This window comes from Triticum aestivum, chromosome 4D, assembly GCF_018294505.1.
Source record: "Triticum aestivum cultivar Chinese Spring chromosome 4D, IWGSC CS RefSeq v2.1, whole genome shotgun sequence".
Classification (NCBI taxonomy): domain Eukaryota; kingdom Viridiplantae; phylum Streptophyta; class Magnoliopsida; order Poales; family Poaceae; genus Triticum; species Triticum aestivum.
The window spans coordinates 9,344,755-9,366,903 of NC_057805.1; the positions used below are offsets into that span (position 1 = coordinate 9,344,755).

The window sequence follows — 22,149 nt, forward strand, 5'->3', positions numbered from 1 at the left end:
CCACATCCATGATGATACGTATTTTTGTCACAATTATCATCACTTTCATGACAAAAAAATGTTTTTGTTCGGCCCATAATGTTATAGGTGTGTCTGTTTTTTGTAGTGAGCAGGACAGTGACGGGTCGGACAACTTTGATGATGAGCAGATCCGGCTCGATTCTTACTGTGTTTTCGACCTCTACTTTCGCGAGAAGGACGACAAGGGCGCCGGAAAGGGCAAGAGCAGTCGTGGATGATCTTCTCCGTAGCTAGCATGTAGGGTAAACACGCCAAATTTTGGTAGTCGGATGGCATGTTCTGATGTAGTAGCCGGACGATGTGTATAATTCATCGTTTATGTAGTTGCATAAGTTTGTATGAATTTAAGGTATGCTAACTGAGGTTTAGGATGTGACCGAATAATGCCCGCGGGCACATCCGCATGTGTTTTTAGTTCCAGATTTATCAAGTGACTCTAACCGTACCGGTGCCCGCGCGGAAAGATTGGCTCCTGAACATCCTTGCAAATTGTGATTATAGCATGCGTGACTGTACAATAATGCTGCTTTGGAGAATATGGTCCTTGCGATCTGATTTAGCGCATGGGAAAGATGTTCCATCCTTGGCGACAACGGCCGACTTTCTTCAAAGTTATATGAACTCACTGAATATGTGCAGGAGGGTCACCATGTAAGAGATTATCAAAGGAAAGATGGCAATGATTCATGAGATGACCGTCGAGCAGCTTGGAGCGGGCAAACCATTGCCATGGCTGCACCCACCTGCTGACCGAGCTGCTCTGTCTGTAGATGGAGCGTTCCTACATTCTGATGGATCGGCGGCGGCAGGGATGATACTGCGAAGGCAGGATGGAAGTGTAATATTCACGGCCTACCGGTGCATCTTTAACTGTAATGATGCGTTGAAGGCGGAGCTACATGCGATAATGCAGGGTATGGCGCTAGCTATCCAACACTGTACCTTACCTATCATCATTCAGTCGTACTCCTCAGAGGCACTGGCGGCTATGACTGGGGAGAGTCTTACCAGGTCGGCGTATGGACATTTGGTAGCGGAGATTCGGCATCACATGGTTGAGCGAGAGTTTATTCCTTCAAAAATTAAACGTGAGCAAAATAGGGTAGCACATCGGTTGGTATTGTATAGCCGTACAGAGAGCACAACTGCTGTATGGCTTGGTAGAGGTGCACCTTGTATTGACGAGTTGTCGCCTCTCGATTGTGACCCTATGCATATAGAAGTGGTGCGGCGGTCGCTCGTGCTGCCTCTGCCGAGGACCATGGAGAGGAGAGGGGGATGGGAGGGCGGTCTCGCCGTTGCACGATGGCACCCGGCGGCTAGGGTGGAAGGGGAGGGGGCAGGGGCGGCGGCGGCTCCTCGCGTGGAACAGGAAGCGGAGAGGAAGCCGATTGAGGAGAAATCCTATGGGCGTTGAGCTTTTATCCCTCATAGAGAAATTCCAGGAATGCCCTCGGTGGGCGATCAAAACTACAGGCGGTGGCATCCCGGTATGGACACTGTTTCGATCTATAGTTTCACGGTTTGATCCGACGTCCCAGATCCCTCCATCTCGTGATCGGACGGTCGAAAACGCGTCGGAGGAGAGATCCAACGGCCAGAAAGCTCTAAACTCCAAGGAGGCTGGGTTCCTCCCACCATGTATCTTAAGTGACTAGATCGGTATCGCGCCTTGGCGCGGGGTGCCGGTCCAAATGTTTATATACACACAATAAGAAGCCTCTGAACAATGCATGAACATAGAAAGCATGTTTCGCCGTTAGGTTTAGCCCTAAATATCTCAGGCATAAAAGATTCGACAGCACATAGTAGCTTACAGACAATTTATAACAACCAAACTGATAAATCCTTGGATGGTAGAAATGACGACAGAAGCTGAAGTCATCTCGACAGGCCTAACGTAGACCAGATAGAAATTGTGGCTTGCCGCACCCCTACGCGTGCGATCACTCCCAACCCGGTAATAAAGCATCAGCTCAAAGATGTAAGAACACCAGCAAGCAACAATCCAATGTACATTCTTTATCAGAGTTAAAAGTAGCTCACAACAAATACATAAAATACAGAATCAACTTCTTACTGGGAACAAAACATGGAAAGCACATGCATTTATTAGTTTGGTCAGACCAGAATTGCTCATCACAACAAAGTTAAAGTAAACTGCAAATTTGCAGTAGAGCAAACCCTGACATTTCACTATTTTGCTCACAATATTGGGATCACAACTTTAGTGAATTTAGTAACTGGATATTTATCACCCCACTTTTCAGCATATAGTTTCCTGTTTAATTTACTCCAGAGAGCCCAACACGCGATGGGGAAAAGTAGGGATAAGGAGGAAGGTAGAAGGGCAGCATAAACATCTCGTCTTTCACGGCTGGTTATGGGCCGAGATCAAAAGGCGGTTGTTTCTCAATTTGACTGAAAATGGTCTGCCACAACCAAAAACACACAAATTGGCCTGCTACAGAGACATTAGTTAGTAAGCAAATGTCAATACTATTATTAGTCTGCAAGTACATCAGTCTACAAATTCACTTGATAAATAATGCTTATACCGTCAGCTAATCACAAATGCAAGGAATTCAAATAAACAGTGATACGAGCTTGATGAAAAACTGATTTATAACAACCAAACTGATAAATTATGGCAGACAGATAATAAAACGGTGTTACTAGCTTATATAAAATCATGCCAAGACATGTAACACTTCTCATGTAAGCCACCACATGAGTCGCTGGTATTAATCTCATGCCAACACATGCCCGAAAGAGAAATATGAAATGGCTAAACTCTCTTCAAAGATGTCTCATTAAGGTTTATATAACTGCAATTGCTTTGACAGAAATCAATATAAATCAACAGCTAGCAGCTAGCCATACATAGTATTGTGCAGGAAGACATTTCTTCTAAAAGAACACTGCAAATATGTGATTGCTTGGGGAATAACTGAAGGAGCACTGGGATTACATCCTAGCCAAATTGAATACAACTCTATATTGAAAAAAAGGATGTATATGTGAGGTGATTAAACTTTAATTGGATAGAGGTGATCCTATTTGTGCCTTTCTGAAGAAATAGAAACTAAGCCATCAACACAATCACTGGATCAAATAATAAATGACCTAAACCAAGATTGATATGCAGAAAGACGCAACTGAGTCGCATAATTGACTTGTTTCTATTATTAATTGTTTTTTATTGCAATTCTAAATATGTGGTTGTAACTACATAGTTATAACCTAACTTACATGACAAAATAGAACATGGATCTATGATTCTCCAAGGAGTAATTAATTTCCCTAAAAAACAATAATTCATAGTCCAACAGTAGCTGAAGTTGCTGAACTGATGGCCATTCTTTCCTGGCGATATATGGATCAATCAATAAAGAGAGGGGTGTCAGGGACTCACCGATTGAGGATGTAACCGGGTAAAAGGGGCGACCTCGCCTCAGCAGGGCTCAGTCGCAACCAGAATAACATTTTGTCAGTTTTTTTAGTAATACTAATATTTGGTTAATGGGGCACCAAAGGAATCTCCTATATGATTTAGTGATTAAAGAATAATATTAAAGATGAATCTCCCGTTGGTTCACAAAGTATGCAATTTTTCTCTCAACTGAAATGAGAACCACATTTTGTCAGCGATATTTGGTTAATGGAGTACCAACAAATCTCGTAGAGTATTTCATTTGGAGGTTAAAGGGAATAAGAATAAAGGATGTAAAATAACAAGTGACACATTAGCTCTAACTACACACTTGGCAAAGAAATACATTAGGTGATTAATGAATATCTGTAACTAAATCTTATCTTAAGTACAACCAAGATGAACAGAAACATCTCACCTCACTTTGGGTGGAAAAACACTCTTCTCTGATTGATCGTTCAGTTACACAATCATCCGCTTAACACATCGCAAGTCGATCTGCAACCACATAAGCAAGCATTTGCATTAGAACAAAAGGAGGAATGAAATGTTTGATCGTTCATATGGTACTACTGATCCTAGAGCAATGCTAAATAGGAGATTAGTAACACACATCACTCTCCCGGCAAGAAGCAGCTCTCCCGGCAGTAACACGCATCACTCTCTCGGCAGAAGGTGACTCTTCTTCAGATTGTTGACCATATTCATCATTCACAATAACGAAGTACAACTCCAAATCTGAGAGGTCGCCGATAATGCTGAGCATGGAAAGGTTTCTGTAGTTACCATTAATGCAATCAACGAGTACCAACTATTGCTTGATGCATATAAAAACAATCAGAAGGTTGTCTACCTAGATTTCTTCCTACCCAACTTTCCTTTATCAGCAAGGAGGAACTGTTATTTTTTTCGTATATAAACAATAAGCAGGTGACCTAATGGACTATGCAACCCATCAATCATTGCTTGGTGAATCTATAAACAATGAGGAGGCGGTCTAATTCTGGAACACATAGATTAATTATCTGTGTAGGTAGACTTCCTCTGTTAGGAAGCAGCAACTACTACCCGCTGCACATATTTCTGCCAAATCACTAACCAAAACAGGTATTGCGGTGCACTGAAAATTGGGCACACCCTACAGACATGGATATGAACCAAAATGCATATATCTCTCCCAAAGCACTAAGCAGGAAGTAAACCACCAGGGCAACCGTAAGTACATATGGCCAGCCATATCTTATGAAGGTATCCTATGCTACAAAGACACAATACCCAAAAGGAGATTTGGATTGCAGTGCAGCCTCACAATTGAAGCCGAAAACATCAAAGATTAAGCATGTCAAGAGTGCACATTTTTATCGGATAGAATCTCACTTGAAGGCGTGACAACATGTTTCCTTTGCACAGCATAGGTCAATCCACAACCAAAATGAACCAAATGTTCACAATATCCTTTCCCATATGCATCAAGCAGAATTCAAAATCTCATGGAGGCTCTATACCATTTGCCTTTGGCCACCACCTGCACAATACACAACCAAATTTAGGTAAAGTTCATAATAAACATGCATGCAATGATAACAACCCATATTAATTTTATAGCTCACTTGTAGGAAACCAGAAGCTATGTAACCTAGTTTAACCATAAACATGCATGCAATGAACCAGAAAAGGAGGAGAAATTCAGAAAAATCTAGTATGTAACCTAGTTTAACAATGCTTATATCCCCAATCCAAACTCTACATATTTCAGATCACTAAAGCTTACCAAAAATAAAAAAATGTACCCTGATTTTGGAACTTGAATCTGCAAACATGGTGTCTAACTAAAAATCAGAGTCATGGTCAAGATAAAGGAGCACCTCGGGAACGAGAGCGGTGACTAAAAGCATCAGACCACCAAAACATCAAGTCGCCATCCTTGTCTCCGTTCCGCTCACCGCCACGAGACTCATCTCCTCGTTCCCACCCTGCATCCAAGAGCCAAATCGTCAGAAACCCACCAGAAGAACATGTAAAAGCGACAATAAGGGTAAATAGTGATCCTATCTCCTGTCCCCCTTCACCCTCCCACACATGCATGATTTATTATTCGTGGAAGAAGACTATATCAAATGTTCTAAGTAGGATCGATTAGTTCATCACATCATTATACCAAGATCACACACACACACACACACGGGCAAATCATCTCAAAGGCTGATGCCAACAAAAGAGGGTACACAGTGCAGAAGACCGAGGCCAGCAAAAGAGGGTCCTTGCACAATAAATAGCAATAGAACCAACCAACGATCCTGGAAATAAGAGTACGTACTAAATTTGCAGGCAATGAAATAATCACATTTGTAATGATTGTCCATAGATTTGTCTTAATTGATCATAATCCACTGCACTCCTGACACTAAAAAAAATCATAACCGCTCGTTTCCAAAATATGATGTTGTGAATATAATTAACCTTCATAAGAAAAGGAATAATTTCTAGCCTAGAAATAGCTCACAACCAACAGTATCCATCACCACTATAATGATGTCATAGCAGCTATGAATCCACCCAATTAATCCTTGAGGCAAAGAACGAAATCAGAGACTAACCCAGACCAACAATTAATCTTCATTATACTAACCAGCCATGCAATCAATCCTTAAGCTAAAGAACTAAATCAGAGACTAACCCAGACCAACAATCAACCCTCAAGCCAAACACTCGAACCAACAAATTTGGGACACATTTTAGCCTTACATAATTCAGCGTGTAGTGAATCCTAAAGCCAAAGAACCAAATCAGAGACTAACCAGTTCAAAAGTCAATCCTTAAGCCAAGCACCCAGACCAACTAATATGTGACACACTTCAGACTAATATAATCTAGGAAGCAATCCTCAACGTAAGCACCTAATCCAACAAGTAATCATCAAGGTGAGCACCTAAACCAGGGACTAACCTAACTAACAAGCCATGCCATCCATGCGGTTAACCCTCTCGCTAAATGGCCAAATCATCCGGCAAGCAATCCTCAAGATGAGCACCTAAACCCATGACTAACCGAACTAAATCCACGCCATCTATGCAATTAATCGTCAAGCCAAAGAACCAAATCAGAGACTAATCAGCCCAACTTAACCTAAACACCGAAACCAACAAATCTGGGACACACTTTAGACTGACACAATTCAGCAACTAATCCTCAAGCCAGGCACCTAAACCAGCAAATAACCCAAGGTAACAGTGAGGCCAGCCAAATATTGTAGTCCTGCATAATCAAACAACAGCAGCACATGCCAAACCTACAGCCAACGGACGAAAGAAGGAAGAAACAAAAAACTACGAATTTGGGCTTGCCATTGAGTTGTTTGCAAAGCAACAAAAGACCCCAGGGATCGAAGCAGATCCGAGCACCAAATGCATCCAAAGGAATTAAGAGGAAATAAAGGAAATGCTCACGACCAGAAAGCTTTCTTCCTCCCTCACAGCAGTAGCAGACGTCAGGACGACCTTGATCCGCAACAAATGCAAACAACGACAGGAAGGAACCTGCAGCAAAATCGAACGTGAGTCCCGTGACCATATCAAAAGCAACCTAGCAAATCAACTGCGGGAATCCCACAAGCATCTCAACCAGCGCCGACACGCGAGGAAGCCATCGCAGAAGACCAAGGAGGAGCAGTAGATCGAGGACGGTTGACACCTTGAGGAGGAGAACTCCTGCAGTTCGGGAGAAGCAACGGTCAGAGAGAGAGAGAGAGAGAGAGAGAGAGAGAGAGAGAGAGAATCGGGGGAGTGGAGAGGGCGCTCACCGCTGCCTCCGCAAGATGGATCGGAGGCGGCTCACCTTGGGTCGTCTTCTTCCTGGAGGAGCACGAACACAAGGACAACGGTCCGGTGCTCCCACTGTGTGGTCGAACAGGAGGTGTCGAGGGCCGGCGACGGATGGCGGCTCGACCTCCCCTGGTCGTTCTCCTCCTTCCCGCCGTGCTCCTGCTCCTGCTGCGGCCCTCGCCGTCGATGGTGGCCGCGGCGGCTTGGAAGAAGGGGGGTCGGGGTCAGCGCGAAGGGGCTCAAACCGGCCAGACCAGCGAGAGGTTGCCGCGGAGCACCGCGCCACGGCGGAGAAGGAGGAGGGGGTGGGCCGCCCGCCGAGGGTAGGCGGCGGCGATGGTGTGGCGGACGGGGAGGATGGGAGAGAGATGTGCGGGAGAGGGAAGTGGAGGAGAGATCGGCTGATTGGGGATGAGGCAACGAATAGGAGAAGGGCGCATGTTGACCTAAGATGTGAAAAGACAAAAATACCCTCTGCGGGGCACGGGAATAACGGCGGTGGCACGAGATCTTTACAGCGGGGGTGAAACTGTTCATTGTAGCAGTGTCACGGACTCGATCCGACGGCCGATGTCAACCGGTGGGGTGATCCGACGGTGCAAAACGCATCAAAAAATCGATCGAACGGCCAAAAAAATGATCTAAACTCTGAGAACGCTCGGGAGCTCCCAACTAACATAGTTATAGTTCTGGATGATAAAACTCTCTTGCCATCGGGAGAGAAAAAAACGTAGCGGTGCGCGCGACACGCACGCAAGCCACACTCTGCTACACTATTTTGGGCACACACTCGATGCATCCACTACGTTGAAGTGATAGCTGCAGCAGAAGCAGCTCGCCATCACTCCGCTCACCCACAGCCACAGTGCACCAACACATGGGCACCGTCACGCCTCCCCGGATTCTCCGTCGTCAACCGCAGTCAACTCAACGGTCCTCCCACTGACGCCTCCGCACCCCGTCCCGTCCCGTCGCATCCCATCCTTCTCTCTCCCACTTCCCTCTCCCTTCTCCCACACCGAGGCTCCCTTTCCTTGCTTCCCCTAGAAGCCACCGCCCCACCGCTGCTAAACCCAACCGTCTGCCCGCACGCTTCCAGAGCCTACTCGAGCTCTGTCCCGCCATGGAGAATGGGAGGATCCCTAGCGGCGCCGGAGGAGGAGGAGGCGGCGCGAGCGCGAGCGACCTCCAGAGAGCAGCGGCGACTCGCGCCCTCACCGACGCCGCCGCCCGCCTCGGCCTCCAGGCCACCGTCACCGACGTGGGTACGTGCGTGCGCACGCGACCCCCTCCGCTCTGTCTCGCCTCACCATTTCGGGCGAGATTCATTCGCTCTACCATGGCCCCTGACGTGTTCCTTCCTGGCCTCCCGCTCGTCGCGCGCGCGATCTAGGTAGCACCGGCTGGCAGTGGCCGCCGCAGGAGCAGTTCCTCTTCGCGTGCGAGGACGGCGACCTGGACCGCCTCAAGGGTAAGATCCTCCTCCGTAATGCCATTGTTCTGGATTAGGGTTTTATTTTAGCCGTGGTTGCTAAATGCTAATGCTATGTGATGATGGTCTGTTCACTTTTATTGATTGATTTCGCCCTTTTGGGGCCCTTCTATATTACTGTATTTTGGTAATGTTAAGTTGGATTTCGGAAGGTACATTTATATTACCCTCAGTTTACCGGGTATCTTGATCTTGTTTCATGCAACAATCTTGTTGGAAATTGTATCATATATATGCGAGGCTGTGCCTTAATGTGGTTCTTTTGAAATCTGGGTCGTCTTGAAGCCGTGGTAGATGGCATGGACGACGATGACAGGGAGTCGCTTGCCTACGTGAGGTTCAGGGGCGTTGGGGCATTGCATTCCGCAGCATCCAAGGGTGATATGGGGATCTGCAAGTACTTGGTGGAGGAGCTTGGATTTGATGTCGACTCCGAGGCTGCTAATCCCGGCTCTGGTACGGCGCCTCTTCGAAATTAAATGCTTGTGTGTTTCAGTTGAGCTCTTGTGTCTGGGAAGCAAGCTACTTACTTCATTCCACGCGTTCCATTTATAGGGATTTCCTTATTTGTTTCATCTCTCGTGTACGGGCCGGTTAATTAAATTCTTACCATTCAGTTTATTACTTCGTTTAAACATATTTTTGCCGCGTAATATAAGCTTGTGCTAGTGAAACCTGATGATTATAAGATCTCCTTCTAAAAACATGCTTGTGAATGAGGTTTTCCGATGCAATATTAATTATACCACCACTTGTTTATATGCACCTGCAAGTGTACATATCTGTGAGATTTCAATCTTCATTATTGCTTGTGATATGCATCCCTTCATATGCTAAGGGAGCGAAGAAGGCAGCAGTAGATTTCTTAGGCCCAACCGTTTGTTATTACGGTATGGCAGGGTGTCAATGTTTGACTAAATTGCTTGATTGTAATGCTCTGTTGGCAGGTGCGACGCCTTTGTCTTTTGCGGTGGGGCATGGGGAAGTGAATGCCACAAGGTATTTTCTTGAAAAAGGTGCTGATCCCAACATAAAAGATTCCTCCAACGGCACGACTCCTCTGCATGAAGCAGTAGCAACAGGTGCCTATTTCTTCACATTCTGCTCCGTAAAAAATGGTTGCATATGACAAGTATCATATTTCTCTGTTGAATTGCTGTCCGATCTGGTTATGAGTTGATCATCCCACTTTTAGTTTATGATTGGGATGCGGCGGGGGAGTGATAATACCCAAAACGAATTTGTTCTGAATTGATAAAAAAATTGTCAATGTGTCGTGGATACGGTACTCAAACTGTGTGGATGCCTCCTTTCTTGCTAGGCTGTGATGAAATTGCACGACTGCTGCTATCGAAAGGAGCTAATGTTGATGCACCTTCTCCTCATGGGACACCTCTAGTTGCCGCTGCAGCTCATGGGAAGTTCAGTGCTATGAAGATTTTGCTGGAGCACCATGCAGATGTAATTAGTAAATTGATGTTCTTCCATTTGAGCTATTTTCTTTTCTTCATAGCTCAAGTTCTTATGCATATACAATCCCTAGAATCATATTTCTCCAACATATATGGAACCTGGGAAGTGACTTTTGTTTTTCAAACTAAAATTGCAGCCGAATAAAGTCTCATGGGACCTTGGTACACCCCTGACCACATCACTCTATGTTACTCCTGAAAGAATGAATGGATCCACTTGCTTAGAGTGCATGAAACTTCTTGTCAAGGTATGGTGTGCTGTTCACATTCTGCACATTATGATTGCTTGAGCGAATCTTATGGTGGAAGATACCTTTTGTATTCTCCATGTGTTTTATGTTATGTCTGTTCACCCACAGGCTGGTGCGGATGTCAATTGTACAACTCCTGAAACTCCATTGGCGATAGCAACTAACAATGGCTTAACCACATGCGTTAAATACTTGTTGGAGGTTGGCGCAAATATCAATGTTCCATCTAAGCAGGTGAATTATTTTTCTAATTTATGTTAGTTCTTAAACCTTGATACTTGATGCTCTAACATCATTGTTGTTTTCTCTGACACTTGTTGGATCCAGACCTAGTATCATTCATGACTTCGCTTTTCAATATGGGCAATTTCATGTTTAGCTTAGTGTTTGTAGGCGCCCAATGATGTTACGTTTTTACTAGTTCCATGAGAAATTTTAGATCCAGACATGTCACAAGCCAAATAACTGTTTGTTTTGTCTCAAACTGGTTGTCTTTCATGGCATTATGTTATAAATTATGTATCTTCGTGTTTTTGCAAAAATCTTCTCGCGTCATTTTTTTCAACTCACAGCCCTTGTATTTTCCTTTTTTCTATCCTCCATACCCTGGCCTGCTTGGGAAACCAAGGTACCCTCTCTCTCACACACATGGATATTGAAGTGATGGAAAACAAATAAGGACATTTATGCAGTGTTTTTTTGTTGGTATAAACTGGTATCAGGTGCCTCTTGTTGCCAGAATTTAGATGGCTGGCGACAAGTCCATGCAAGAAGATGATGCAATAATCAAACTCTACTCATCTCGTTGATGAATAGATAGAGCACTTTGATCTGCTTTCAAGAATAATAGTCTGAAAGCTAGATAGATAGTTTCCTAGATCCATCCATTTTGGGGTCAAAACTATAGGATGGAGCTAAGATAGGATATTTGATGGATCCATCAGAGGTATACAGTGTAATAAACGGGATATTTGGAATCATTTCATTGAGAACTGGGAAATTTACTCTGCATATTAATAGTTGGGTGATGTATGAAAGTAATCCATGTCATTGTGTTAGAATGCCATCTTCAGTTCTGTACAGTTAATATGTCATCAGCTATTCTTATTACTAGGAGAAATAAGACAGGTTATCCTGCCTTAGTACAGTTTTGCAGCATCTGTAATTTTTAACGTATCTTAACATAAGTTTTGTTTAATTATTTAGGTTAAGAAAGGTGACAGTGATAGCAAAGCTTCACTGAAATCAAGTGTTGCAAAAGCTGCTGAAGGGAAGAACTATGTTGCTGCATCAAAATTCTATTCTGAGGTATATTGTTGTGCAATCATTTCGATGGCCCTCTACTGAACAAGCTGTTGGAGAGCACTGTTATTTTCATATTGCTAAGACATCACTAAGTAGTGGACAATAGCTTGGCATCCTACGAATGTACATGTTCACACAATACAGGTTACTGATTCCCACATCTAAGAATGCTTGTTGTGCTGCTATAATTGACAGGTATAGCTGTGTAGGGTCGGGAGTTAACATACCAGCAAAAGCAAGTTACTGTTGATTTGTGTCTTTTGACTAATATTTCTATCCCCTTTTTAAGTATATAGATTATTATTTTTTAACAATATTTCACCTTGAGTATATCTCTGCATGTATCCTGCTGTATGAAGAAAACCATGTTTTTTTGTACTAGTTCGGGGAATGAGACATCCGTTATTCCGACATTTTACAGCCTGTGGCATCTTATTTTTCGATTTAATGTTGGTACAAGTTCTCTTAATAATGTAGGACAAGTCAAGTGACAAAGATAGGAAGGCTTGGCTGAAATCACAAGGTGCAAAAGCAGTTGAGTGCAAGGACTATGCTGCGGCATCAAAATTCTATACGGAGGTAAGTGCTGTTACTGAAAAACCATTGGAAAACACTTCTATTTCTGTATTGCTAATGTAACATTAACTAGTCGACATTAGCTGGGAACTGATTTTTAAACATCCTTCCTAATTTACATGTCTGCGCTATGTACTGACTAGTTTCACACAACTAGGTTACAGCTTAATTAGGATTTAGGAATCAGAATTTGGGGGTGATTTTTGCCGAAAAAGGCTTTCGCCCTGCTTTATATATAAAGCATCAAACCACAAGCATTCAGTACAAACACACGCTACGCCACCGCAACACACGCACACACCCAGGACAGGATACATAGGCGCTGAGCGCAGCAACACCACTCCTAGCACTACCGCCCCGAAGAGATGAAGCTACATATGACGAACCATACGCTCCAAGGCGGCGCCTTCAGGAAGGGTACGACGCCGGAGCGCCGCCACCTCCCGATCCAAGGATCAGAGTTTCCCCCGGAGCCGCATGACGGGCAATGAGAGCCGCGACGACGCCTTCAAGAAGGGAACGATCTTCGCCGCCGCCGGTCCGTCCGAAGATAGAGCAGGTTTTCACCTCGGCCAATATTTACCGCCACCGAACGCCACACCCCGGCAACCACGCCGCCCACACGACCATGGTGACCGGGTAGCACCAAGGCACGGGCTCTGCCCAAGAGCACCGCGCAACCACCACCAGGGCCGCCGCCCCAGCATCCAAGACCTCGACACCACCTCACCCGAGACCCGCCGCACCCCAACGGAAGGGACGAGCGGAAAGGTCCCACCTTTCGCGCCCCTGGGCAACCCCCAACGTCGAGACCCAATAGGTCGGCCAGAACTGGCATCCACCGACCCATCCTGCTGCCCCAAGCGCGAGACGAGCTCGGTCCTGCAGCACCGAGAGGGGGACGAGGTCGGTCCTGCTGCACCGTGCGCGAGACGAGCTCGGTCCTGCTGCACCGTGCGCGAGACGAGCTCGGTCCTGCTGCATCGTGCGCGAGACGAGCTCGGTCCTGCGGCATCGGGCGCGAGACGAGCGGTGGACCGCAGCTGGGAGAGGACCAGCCCATTGATGGGGGTAGCGCCCGGGCGACGAGGAGATGGGGTGAAGGTCGAGACAGCCCGAACGCGGACAAACCGACGCCAAAGAAGCCGGCCGTTGCCGCGGGCAGATCCATCGAGCCACCGTGAAGCCGCCACGACACTGGTAGGCCACCACCGAGACCTACCCCTGCCGCCGCCCATGGCCGGAGCAACGGCCACGCCCAGCCGCTGCCCTACCCGCGTCGCCCGGCGAGCTCCAAGCGCTGGAGCCGCCGAGCACGCACCACCGGAGCCAGGCGCCGCCGGCCGGCCCCCAAAGCCAGATCCGACCGGATCCGGCAAGAGACCGGTCGCGCGCCACCTCCCGAGACGGGAGCACCGCAGCCGCCCCGCGCGCAGAACGAGGGACGTCGGAGCGCCGCCACCAGCAGGCCACCCCGCTGCCCCGCGAAACCGCCACCGCGCCGCTGGATCCCGCGGACGTCCAGCGCCGCCGCTCGAAGGAGCCGCCCCGCGCCGGCGCCCACAAGCGGACGGGGATGGAAGGCCCCGCCGTCGCCGCGCCCCCCGGGCTTTGCCCGATGGAGCTCGCCGGCGACGGCGGGGGGAGCCCCCCGGGCGCGCCGCGGGAGGGGAGGGGAGGGGAGGGGAGGGGAGGAGAGGGGGGGAGCGGGGCGGGCCGGGAGGCGCGCGCCCGGCGGCCGGCGGCAGCGGGGCGGCTAGGTCGGGGCGGCGGCGGCGAGGGTAGGAACCCTAGCGGAGCGGGTCCAGGGGGTGATTTTTCCCGCAAAGTGAAAATAACTGAAGGGAGGTTCTCCAAATTGGATTTCATACTCCACCAAAGGGAAACAGTCATGGTTGATTTATCTGTTTTGACTTAATTTTTATGTTTTCGTAAGTGCGTAAATCATTATTTCTTCAAATAAATTTGGATGACATTTATAACTGATAAAATCCCGCATTGCACTCCTTATGCAGCTGCTCTTCAACGATTGCTTAATTAAATTGCCTTTAAGCAGCAGCGATGTCATGGACCGTGTTTTGTCGAACCTTGGTGCTTGTATGATGGTTTCACGCTATGAAAGTTGATCTTACTTTGCTCGCTGTTTGGTACAGTAGTACGTAGTTACATATTGTACTGTAGCATATCATTCCTTGCGCGACAAAAAAAGGAAGGGTCCAGATACATCCATTTCAGCGACAGCTAATATGAGACGGAGGGAGTACTTGCTAGCTCCGTGTTCAAACAAAAGGAGGACTATGAAACGAAACCGGACGGAGCATCTCTAATCCCATTTCATCGCGTTTAACTGACAAACATTTCTAATTGGTTGGCAATTTCAGGGGGGCGGTTGAGGCAATGAGGAAGGAACAGTCTGAGGCGAGTCTCCGCCCACTGGATTAGTTCTTCAGGAGTGCGTCCATGGACATGCATGAGCCGCTGCCGCTGCAGGCACAGGGTTGGGCCCCGCACTTTCCCTGCCCGTGTTTCAAGCGTCCATGATTGAGCCTGCCGCTCCGGATCCGCAGCCCCAGTTTGCCGCTGACCACCCACCAGGGAGTTGAATGCTGGTGGCCGGTGCTACTCCAGAGCCCAGAGCACGGGCCGAGCGACCTGCAAACCACCAAGAGATGCAATTATGTTGACAAAGGAATTTTGAATGTGCTAATAATTTACTTAAGGCTTGGCTAGGTCTTGGTGGTAGACATGTTTGGTTAATTGCCACTCCTATGATGTACCGGATGTTATGGACGTTTAAATGATGTACCAGGTTTCTCAACAAAAAAAAAAGAACAAGAGATGCAATTACTTGACAAAGGTGGAAGAATTAATCGACCCACACTCTGGTCGGTGGGACGAAGCACTAATCCGCTCATGTCTCTACCCCGTTGATGTAGACCGGGTCTTGCAAATTCCTCTTCGATTGGAAATAGTTGAAGACTGTGTGGCGTGAAACTGCACTGATTTTATATATATGATGTGACCGTTATATATTCATAGTGTTTGCACAGATACATAGAGACAGTGGCGGATCCAGGAGGAAAACAGAGGGTGGGCTCAAAGTTAACGACGAGAAAACTAAATGTCCACTCAAGGAAAAAAAATCATTATCTCTTAACCCCTTTCTCTAGATAAACTGGAATATTCCCAGATCACCGCTGGAAACATGTAGTATTTACTACTCCCTCCGTTCCATATAAGAGCGTTTTGTACACTATGCTAGTGTAAAAAATGCTCCTATGCTATGGGACGGAGGGGGTACGATTTTTCTGGATATTTTGGAAACTATTAAAGTTTGAATAAAATTTGGATCTGTCGTCAATACTTGCCACGTCAGTGCGTTGCACCCGTTCGCCGCCGTACGTCGGTGCCTCACTGATGCATCCATCCTCATGTCGGTGTGTGGGCACGTCCTCTCGGTGATGTGCATTCCCACACTAGATGGTGACACATTTAGCAACGACCCACATAAAAACTGGACGACAACACATGGGAAAGATAAGTGGGGGAGGCGATCTTGTTTCTCCCCTCGGTGATGATGGCCGGTGAACGCTACAATCAACATCCGTGGCCTCCCGACCCGCGACCATAAATTGCGGCAAACAAGTGAGAGGCGAAGGAGAGAGGGAGGCGAATCCACGGCCATGACAAACCGATGACCGTGCCACCCACAGCAGAAACGGCAGGGGGTGGGGAGGGACGGTACCGCCCACGGGTAGAAACCGCGGAAGAGGGGCGAGGGAGAATGGTTCACCTGAACAAGCTTGGAGCTTGGAAGCAGTGGATGTACGCCTAGCATTTCCATTTCAAAACCCCCGAGCAGGAGCCACCATTTCCGGTGCCGCGTAGCGGAAACCCCTCCCCCACCTGCTCCCTGCACGATCGCGACCGTCGGCTACGACACGTGGCGCCCGATCCCCCGCATCCCGCGCTCCCGAGTCTATCTCTCTCCCACGTTCCCGCCCCTCCCATCCCATCCCATCCCATAAAGCACGCAGCGGCAGCGGCCACCTTCCCGAAGCTTCCGCCTCCACACACCGGAATCCAAACCCCCACCGACCCAACCCCACTCCCTCCCTCACCGCCCTCCAGGGTTCTGCGGCCGCGCTCCATGGCGAAGGGGAGGCGCCGCGCCGTCGCCGCCGGCGGCGGCCGGCCCCGCGGGGGCGGGTCTGCCGGAGCGGCGGCCGCTTCGGGGAGCAAGGACTACATCTCCGCCGGCGTCAACCTCATGGGCGCCCACCTCGGGATGCGCCGCATGAGTACGTCCGTCGCGCCACCACCGATATCCGTCGCCCTCTCCCTCCGATCTGTCCGGGTAGAGGTCTCTAACTAATGGCCGGCGGTGTGCCCCTGTTTTTTTTGCTTCCAGACAGCGAGCAGTCGGAGGCGATTAAGCGCGTCATCGAGTCCTCGGACGTCGTCGACCCCGACCGCGCCATGAGTGAGCACCCCCCGCGAAATGCCCCTCCTTTTTCCCTCCTTCTAGCTAGGGTTTGGGTTTTCCCAGGGTTCTCGCCCAGCATTGTGCGGTCAACTGTTGGTCCCTGTCTCTTGGGTCCCTTGATGTTGGCTTCTGCAAGATTTATTTTACTTCTCAAAAAAACTTGTGCCTTGACGTGGCTCCTTTGGGAAATCTGCGTTTTGTAGGGATGTTGGACAATGTGAATGCGAGCGACAGCGATTCGTCGGACAACGAGGAGATGGAGGACTATGGGCCGCTGCACGAGGCGGCCGGCACGGGGAGGATGGACACCTGCAAGTACCTGGTGGAGGAGCTTGGGTTCGACATCAATGCTGATGCCAACAATGATTCGGGTATATGCCCCTGCTGCTTCCTCAATGCTAGATTAAATGCTGTATTGTGTGGGCTCATTCATCTCTATATGTAGTAAATTGTTTGCTGTACATGTGTAACCTACACTGCAGGTTCTTAATTTCGTGCATGCATTTTCTCAATAAACTTTGCATTTTGCATTTTGCAATGCTATATTATCTGTAAATATATTGTGCTGATGTGTGGATTGTTATATGTTAAAGTTGTAGTTGCGGTCCGGTATGCGATGGCGCATTTGTAGGACTTTTATGCCTCACTCACATTATGTTGTGTTTGTCTGCCAAAGATGTCTGATCTGAGTTATTTGAATGCTCTGGCAGGCATGACACCCTTGGCTTGTGCGGTGGCGCGTGGTAAAGCAATTGCTGTGAGGTATTTGCTTGACAAAGGCGCTAATCTGAATAAGCAAGACAGTGTGGGCTTTTCTCCTCTGCACTATGCTACAAAGAAAGGTGGTTCTCTCTTTCAGCACCTATTTACATTTGTATCTTTACTATTTTGTCGCTGCATAAATGTTTTTGCCACTTATTACTCATTTTCTTTGTTAGAGGCCCTGCCTGATCTGGTTACCAATGAGTAATGGCCATGCCCAGTTTGTTTTTAGACTGCATATCTATATGTTTGTAGTACTTTGTACTCAAAGCATGACGGTTTGTTGCATCTAAGCACTATGACATGTATAACGTGCCTCTTGGATATATTTTATTACCTCTTATGTGTTTACTCTCTAGTATGAAATGGAATTCAATTGCTTATTTTGCCAGTTTGTACTTGAAGCTATGTGCACTGTGTATGTGTATCTCTGTCCTCAAAATACATCACTTTATTCAATTGAATAGTGTAGTCCTGATCTTATGATCTGTGTTACTTTATTGTCCTAAAATAAGAATTGTCTAAAACAACTTAGTATTCATTGTAATTAATATACTTTACTTCTCATTTTTCTTAGGAAACGATGGGCTGGTACGACTGTTGCTATCCAAAGGAGCTAGTGCTGATATATCCTCTTGTGAAGGGACACCACTACACGTGGCTGTGTCGGATGGGAATTATGGCATCGTCCAGTCTTTATTGCAGCATGATGCAGATGTAATAAGTAGTTTAATGTTTTGATTCTGTATCTGTAGAATTATTTTGCTTTTTCATGGGAACTGACTTTGTTGCGCAAATACCTGTAGCCAAACAGGGTTTTTTCAGATTTAGGAACACCCATGACTGCTGCAGTTCTTTGTGCTGATGTTATTTGTGTCGCTGGAAAAATTTCTGTGTCTGCTGCTTTGAAGTGCATGAAGCTTCTTGTCAAGGTACGGTAACCAATTCATCTTCTTTTTATCTTGACTGCTGCGGGAAATCCAGTGTGGCTTTTGTTGTACCGGATTTCTGAATTTTATGGAAGTGTAAATATCCACACAGATTCATTTATTACACTGGTTGTATCCACAGGCTGGTGCTGGTTTGAACTGCACGACTCCTGATACTCCATTGGTGATAGCAACCAGCAAAGACTTAACTGAATGTGTCCAGTACTTGTTGGAGGTCGGTGCAGATGCCAATATTCCAAGCAACTATGTAAGTTTTTGACTTTTGTGACTTGCTTTTCTTGAATAATATTATCCTTGGCACTTCTAAACTGAGACTCGTGGTGATGATGTCGTGTTGGTAACTGTTGGAGCACGTGGGAATGTCTTAATTATTGCTGCTTTACTGTATCACACTTGTTTTTAATTGGATGTATCCTGTGTCTCTGTTAAAACATATTTGCGATCATCCTAAATATTTTCCTCCTGTACACAACAGAATGGTACGACACCAATAGAAATCGCTGCAGACTCTGGAAAAAGAGAGCTCGTGGAGATTCTATTTCCATACACTAAACCCATTCAACGTGTGTCAAACTGGAGTGTTGATGGAATCATTACCCACGCAAAATCAAAGCACTTGAAGGACAAGGTACAAACTCAATTTGAAGTTCATTTATTTCGATGCCGCAATCTGTAGAATCTTATGTTTCTCCTGTTTGTGAGATATGTATGAAATAAGGTGAATGCCATTCGTTTGTGATGGTGTGATATTCTTTTCCACGGAATCTGCCTAGCAGCTACTAAATAACAAATATGTAGAAACAGTATTGCAGAACCATCACTTGGACAAAGTTGACTAGTTTAGTCTGGCAAGTAAATTCAGGAAGTCCTGAACACATATATAGTGAAACTCTGGTCAATAGGGAAGCAAAATAGCAAATACAAAATAGAAACATAATCCTATTAACTGGTTGCATGAAACAGAACTTTTAATAGGTTGTTCCATTGAGATAGCATCATGGTGTTACTCACTGCAAGTCAGTCAAGTATGTTTTGGTGCGCATATTCATTTGCCATCATTTACTGGTTTTTAGGTGTTTTCATTGCACAATTTTGCCAATGCCATTGCTTGGAGATGGAAGTACCACGTTTAAGGCATTCCAATTGTTCGTAATTAAACATGCTTACGAATTGAAGTGATAAAATTGTTGCTCTATAAAAGTATTGCTGTTCTTACTTCTATAAAAGTTGTTTAATTGAGCTTCTCCATGTTTGTTAACTTTCATGTTTTGTACTTATTAACATGCTTAACCATCGTGATTCAGGGTAAGCAATGTGATAAGGCCAGCAAGGTTAAGCAAAGTGACAAGGACAGCAAGGTTAAGCGGAAAGAGGATGCCAGTGCACGGAAGTCCTCTTCCGAGGTATGTATATCTTGCACATCTAGCACACTATAAAAGCTGCATCAAATGGGTACTGTGGATATAAATGTCTTCTCTTAATGGTGTAGGAGAAGGTAATTCAAGATAAGAAGGCTGAGCTGAAATCACTTGGTGCAAAAGCAGTAGAGGAAAAGGACTATGCCGGTGCATCAAAATTCTACAGCGAGGTATATTGTTGCAGCTGTTCCATATTTGTGGTAACATAGTTGGCTGTTGGGCATGGATGTATACGCTCTGTCCTTTTGAGTTTGAGTGGTTTGATTCTGGGATAACGGATCGTGCTTGGGATTTGGTTTGACGCAGGCAATCAAAGTGGATCCTAAAGATGCAACGCTCTATTCGAATAGAAGCCTATGCCATCTAAGGATTGGTGAAGCACATGATGCTCTGGTGGATGCTGATGCTTGCATCAGGCTGCGGCCTGATTGGCCAAAGGGTTACTGCCGGAAAGGAGCTGCCTTAACAGCGCTCAAGGTCAGACAAAACCACACATGGCTAGCCTTTAACTCGCTGTTTTACATTTCAACCCCATCTCCCCCAGTAGACAATGATGTGCTTCGTTTTTTTTTTTGTAATCATTAGGATCACAAGGAAGCATGCGATGCGTACATGGCTGCGGTGAAACTGGATCCTTCAAATCAGGAGCTGCATGAAGCATTTTGGTATTACTCTTTCCGCTTAACCTTGCAATGCGGAGTATTTCCATCTTGCCTTTCTTTTCCTGAACATGTCTTCTAATTCCAAGGACTGCTTAAATAGAACCTGGTTTTAACTCCACATGTAGCTCTGTCACTATTTTGGTATTGCTTGCACACTGTCGTTGTGTACTGCTAGTTTCATGCATCTTGTGCATTCTTTGGAATACATTGAAGTTTGCACGGTTTGAATTGAACCCTGGCCACCATGGAGGCTCCATAACAACGGTTGTTGCGCCATTTTCAGGGAGGCGGTTGCGGCAATGAAGGCGGAACTTGGCGCTGGACAAAGCGGCAGCTCATCGGACTCCGATTAGGGCCGCGGCCTGGGTGGACGTGCCCAGTGGTTCCCTTCCAGGCTTCTCATTGCGTGCGTGTTTACGTCTGGCGAAACTGTCGATCTCTTTTTTGTCATGGACGTATGGCGAAGTGGCGCTCAGTTCCTTAGAAACGCCGCGCTGTTGCTACATGGGCCATGGCTGCTCGTGCGAGCGCTTTGAATTAGTCTGGTGCTTTGACGATCTGTTTGAAGCATGGATGGTGCTGTATTTTGCTAGACTCTGGTGATGGATGCTTTGGATTGAACTTGTTTTATCGTCTCTGTTTGGTCCGTCCAAATCCGTCTACAGATGCCCTAGGCCGTTTTGAACTTCTTTCAGTTAGCCGCACTGCATGGTTGAGAAGAATTTAAAAGGATGATGATTTGGATGAGCGGCTGGGTTGGGTGGGCATTGGAATCGCCGGACGCTCTGCATAGTTGTCCTAATAACTTCAGCCTGGGCTCGCTTGTATTTATCCAAGAAAGCCTTCAATCTAAAGTGGATCATCAGAAAAGAAATAGACACCACCGATCATTTATTTCCTTTTGTTTGCGACGTGGAACACAACGACTAGAAAAAACCACATGAACTGAGTGAAAGAGTGTTTGATGGCACATGAAAAGCTAAAGAATTTTGTCGGCATACCACTCAGTGGAATCACCAACACCAACACGGCAACAAATTGAGAAGGGTACAGCTGATGAGGACATATCACCCTGGGAATTTGGGTACCCTAACCCGCTATCGGAACCCGAATTGTCAGGTAATTCGGATATCGGGTCAAGGTTTGGTTCTCATTTCTTGGCTATTCGGTTTCCGGGTTCCAGTCTGAAAAATCCGAAATACCCATACTACCCGAATTATTCATGCTACTATCACACTGTCATGTTACCCATACTACTTGAATTATTCATACGAAAAAGCTGATGTGTGCTCTGAATATTTCGGGTTTTCTGGGTATCCGGATTACCCAAACCGAAATTTTGGGGTTTTTTTACAGAAAAAATTCTGTTCCCATTTTCGAGTACCCGAATTACCCATAAACCGAACTACTCGAACCGAAATAAACGAACGCTTAGGGTGACATATGATAATTTATTTGCAACGCCCCGTCTGCAATCAGGGTTGTGAGAGTGCCTAACAT

General features: G+C 46.5%; 2 protein-coding genes across 3 annotated transcripts; both read left to right on the forward strand.

The window, feature by feature from the left end:
* Positions 1-8,277: 8,277 nt before the first annotated feature.
* LOC123095673 (poly [ADP-ribose] polymerase tankyrase-1) lies at positions 8,278-15,365 on the forward strand. 2 transcript variants are annotated; one of them, XM_044517216.1, is made up of 10 exons: positions 8,278-8,540; positions 8,669-8,746; positions 9,053-9,223; positions 9,715-9,849; positions 10,089-10,228; positions 10,377-10,487; positions 10,599-10,724; positions 11,697-11,798; positions 12,273-12,374; positions 14,753-15,365. In XM_044517216.1, exons 1-10 carry the CDS (start codon positions 8,399-8,401, stop codon positions 14,762-14,764), a joined length of 1,119 nt encoding a protein of 372 aa, XP_044373151.1. In that variant the 5' UTR covers positions 8,278-8,398; the 3' UTR covers positions 14,765-15,365. The 2 variants fall into 2 exon arrangements, with proteins under 2 accessions (XP_044373151.1, XP_044373150.1); XM_044517215.1 differs by lacking the exon at positions 14,753-15,365 and adding an exon at positions 14,387-14,745.
* A 1,039-nt stretch (positions 15,366-16,404) lies between these two features.
* On the forward strand, positions 16,405-21,286 carry LOC123095675 (ankyrin-1). The gene is made up of 13 exons (XM_044517217.1): positions 16,405-16,672; positions 16,783-16,854; positions 17,061-17,228; positions 17,568-17,699; positions 18,197-18,336; positions 18,426-18,551; positions 18,691-18,816; positions 19,045-19,197; positions 19,874-19,972; positions 20,059-20,157; positions 20,294-20,464; positions 20,573-20,652; positions 20,933-21,286. The coding sequence occupies exons 1-13, from the start codon at positions 16,522-16,524 to the stop codon at positions 21,000-21,002; spliced, it is 1,587 nt and encodes a 528-aa protein (XP_044373152.1). The 5' UTR covers positions 16,405-16,521; the 3' UTR covers positions 21,003-21,286.
* The last annotated feature ends 863 nt before the right edge of the window (positions 21,287-22,149 follow it).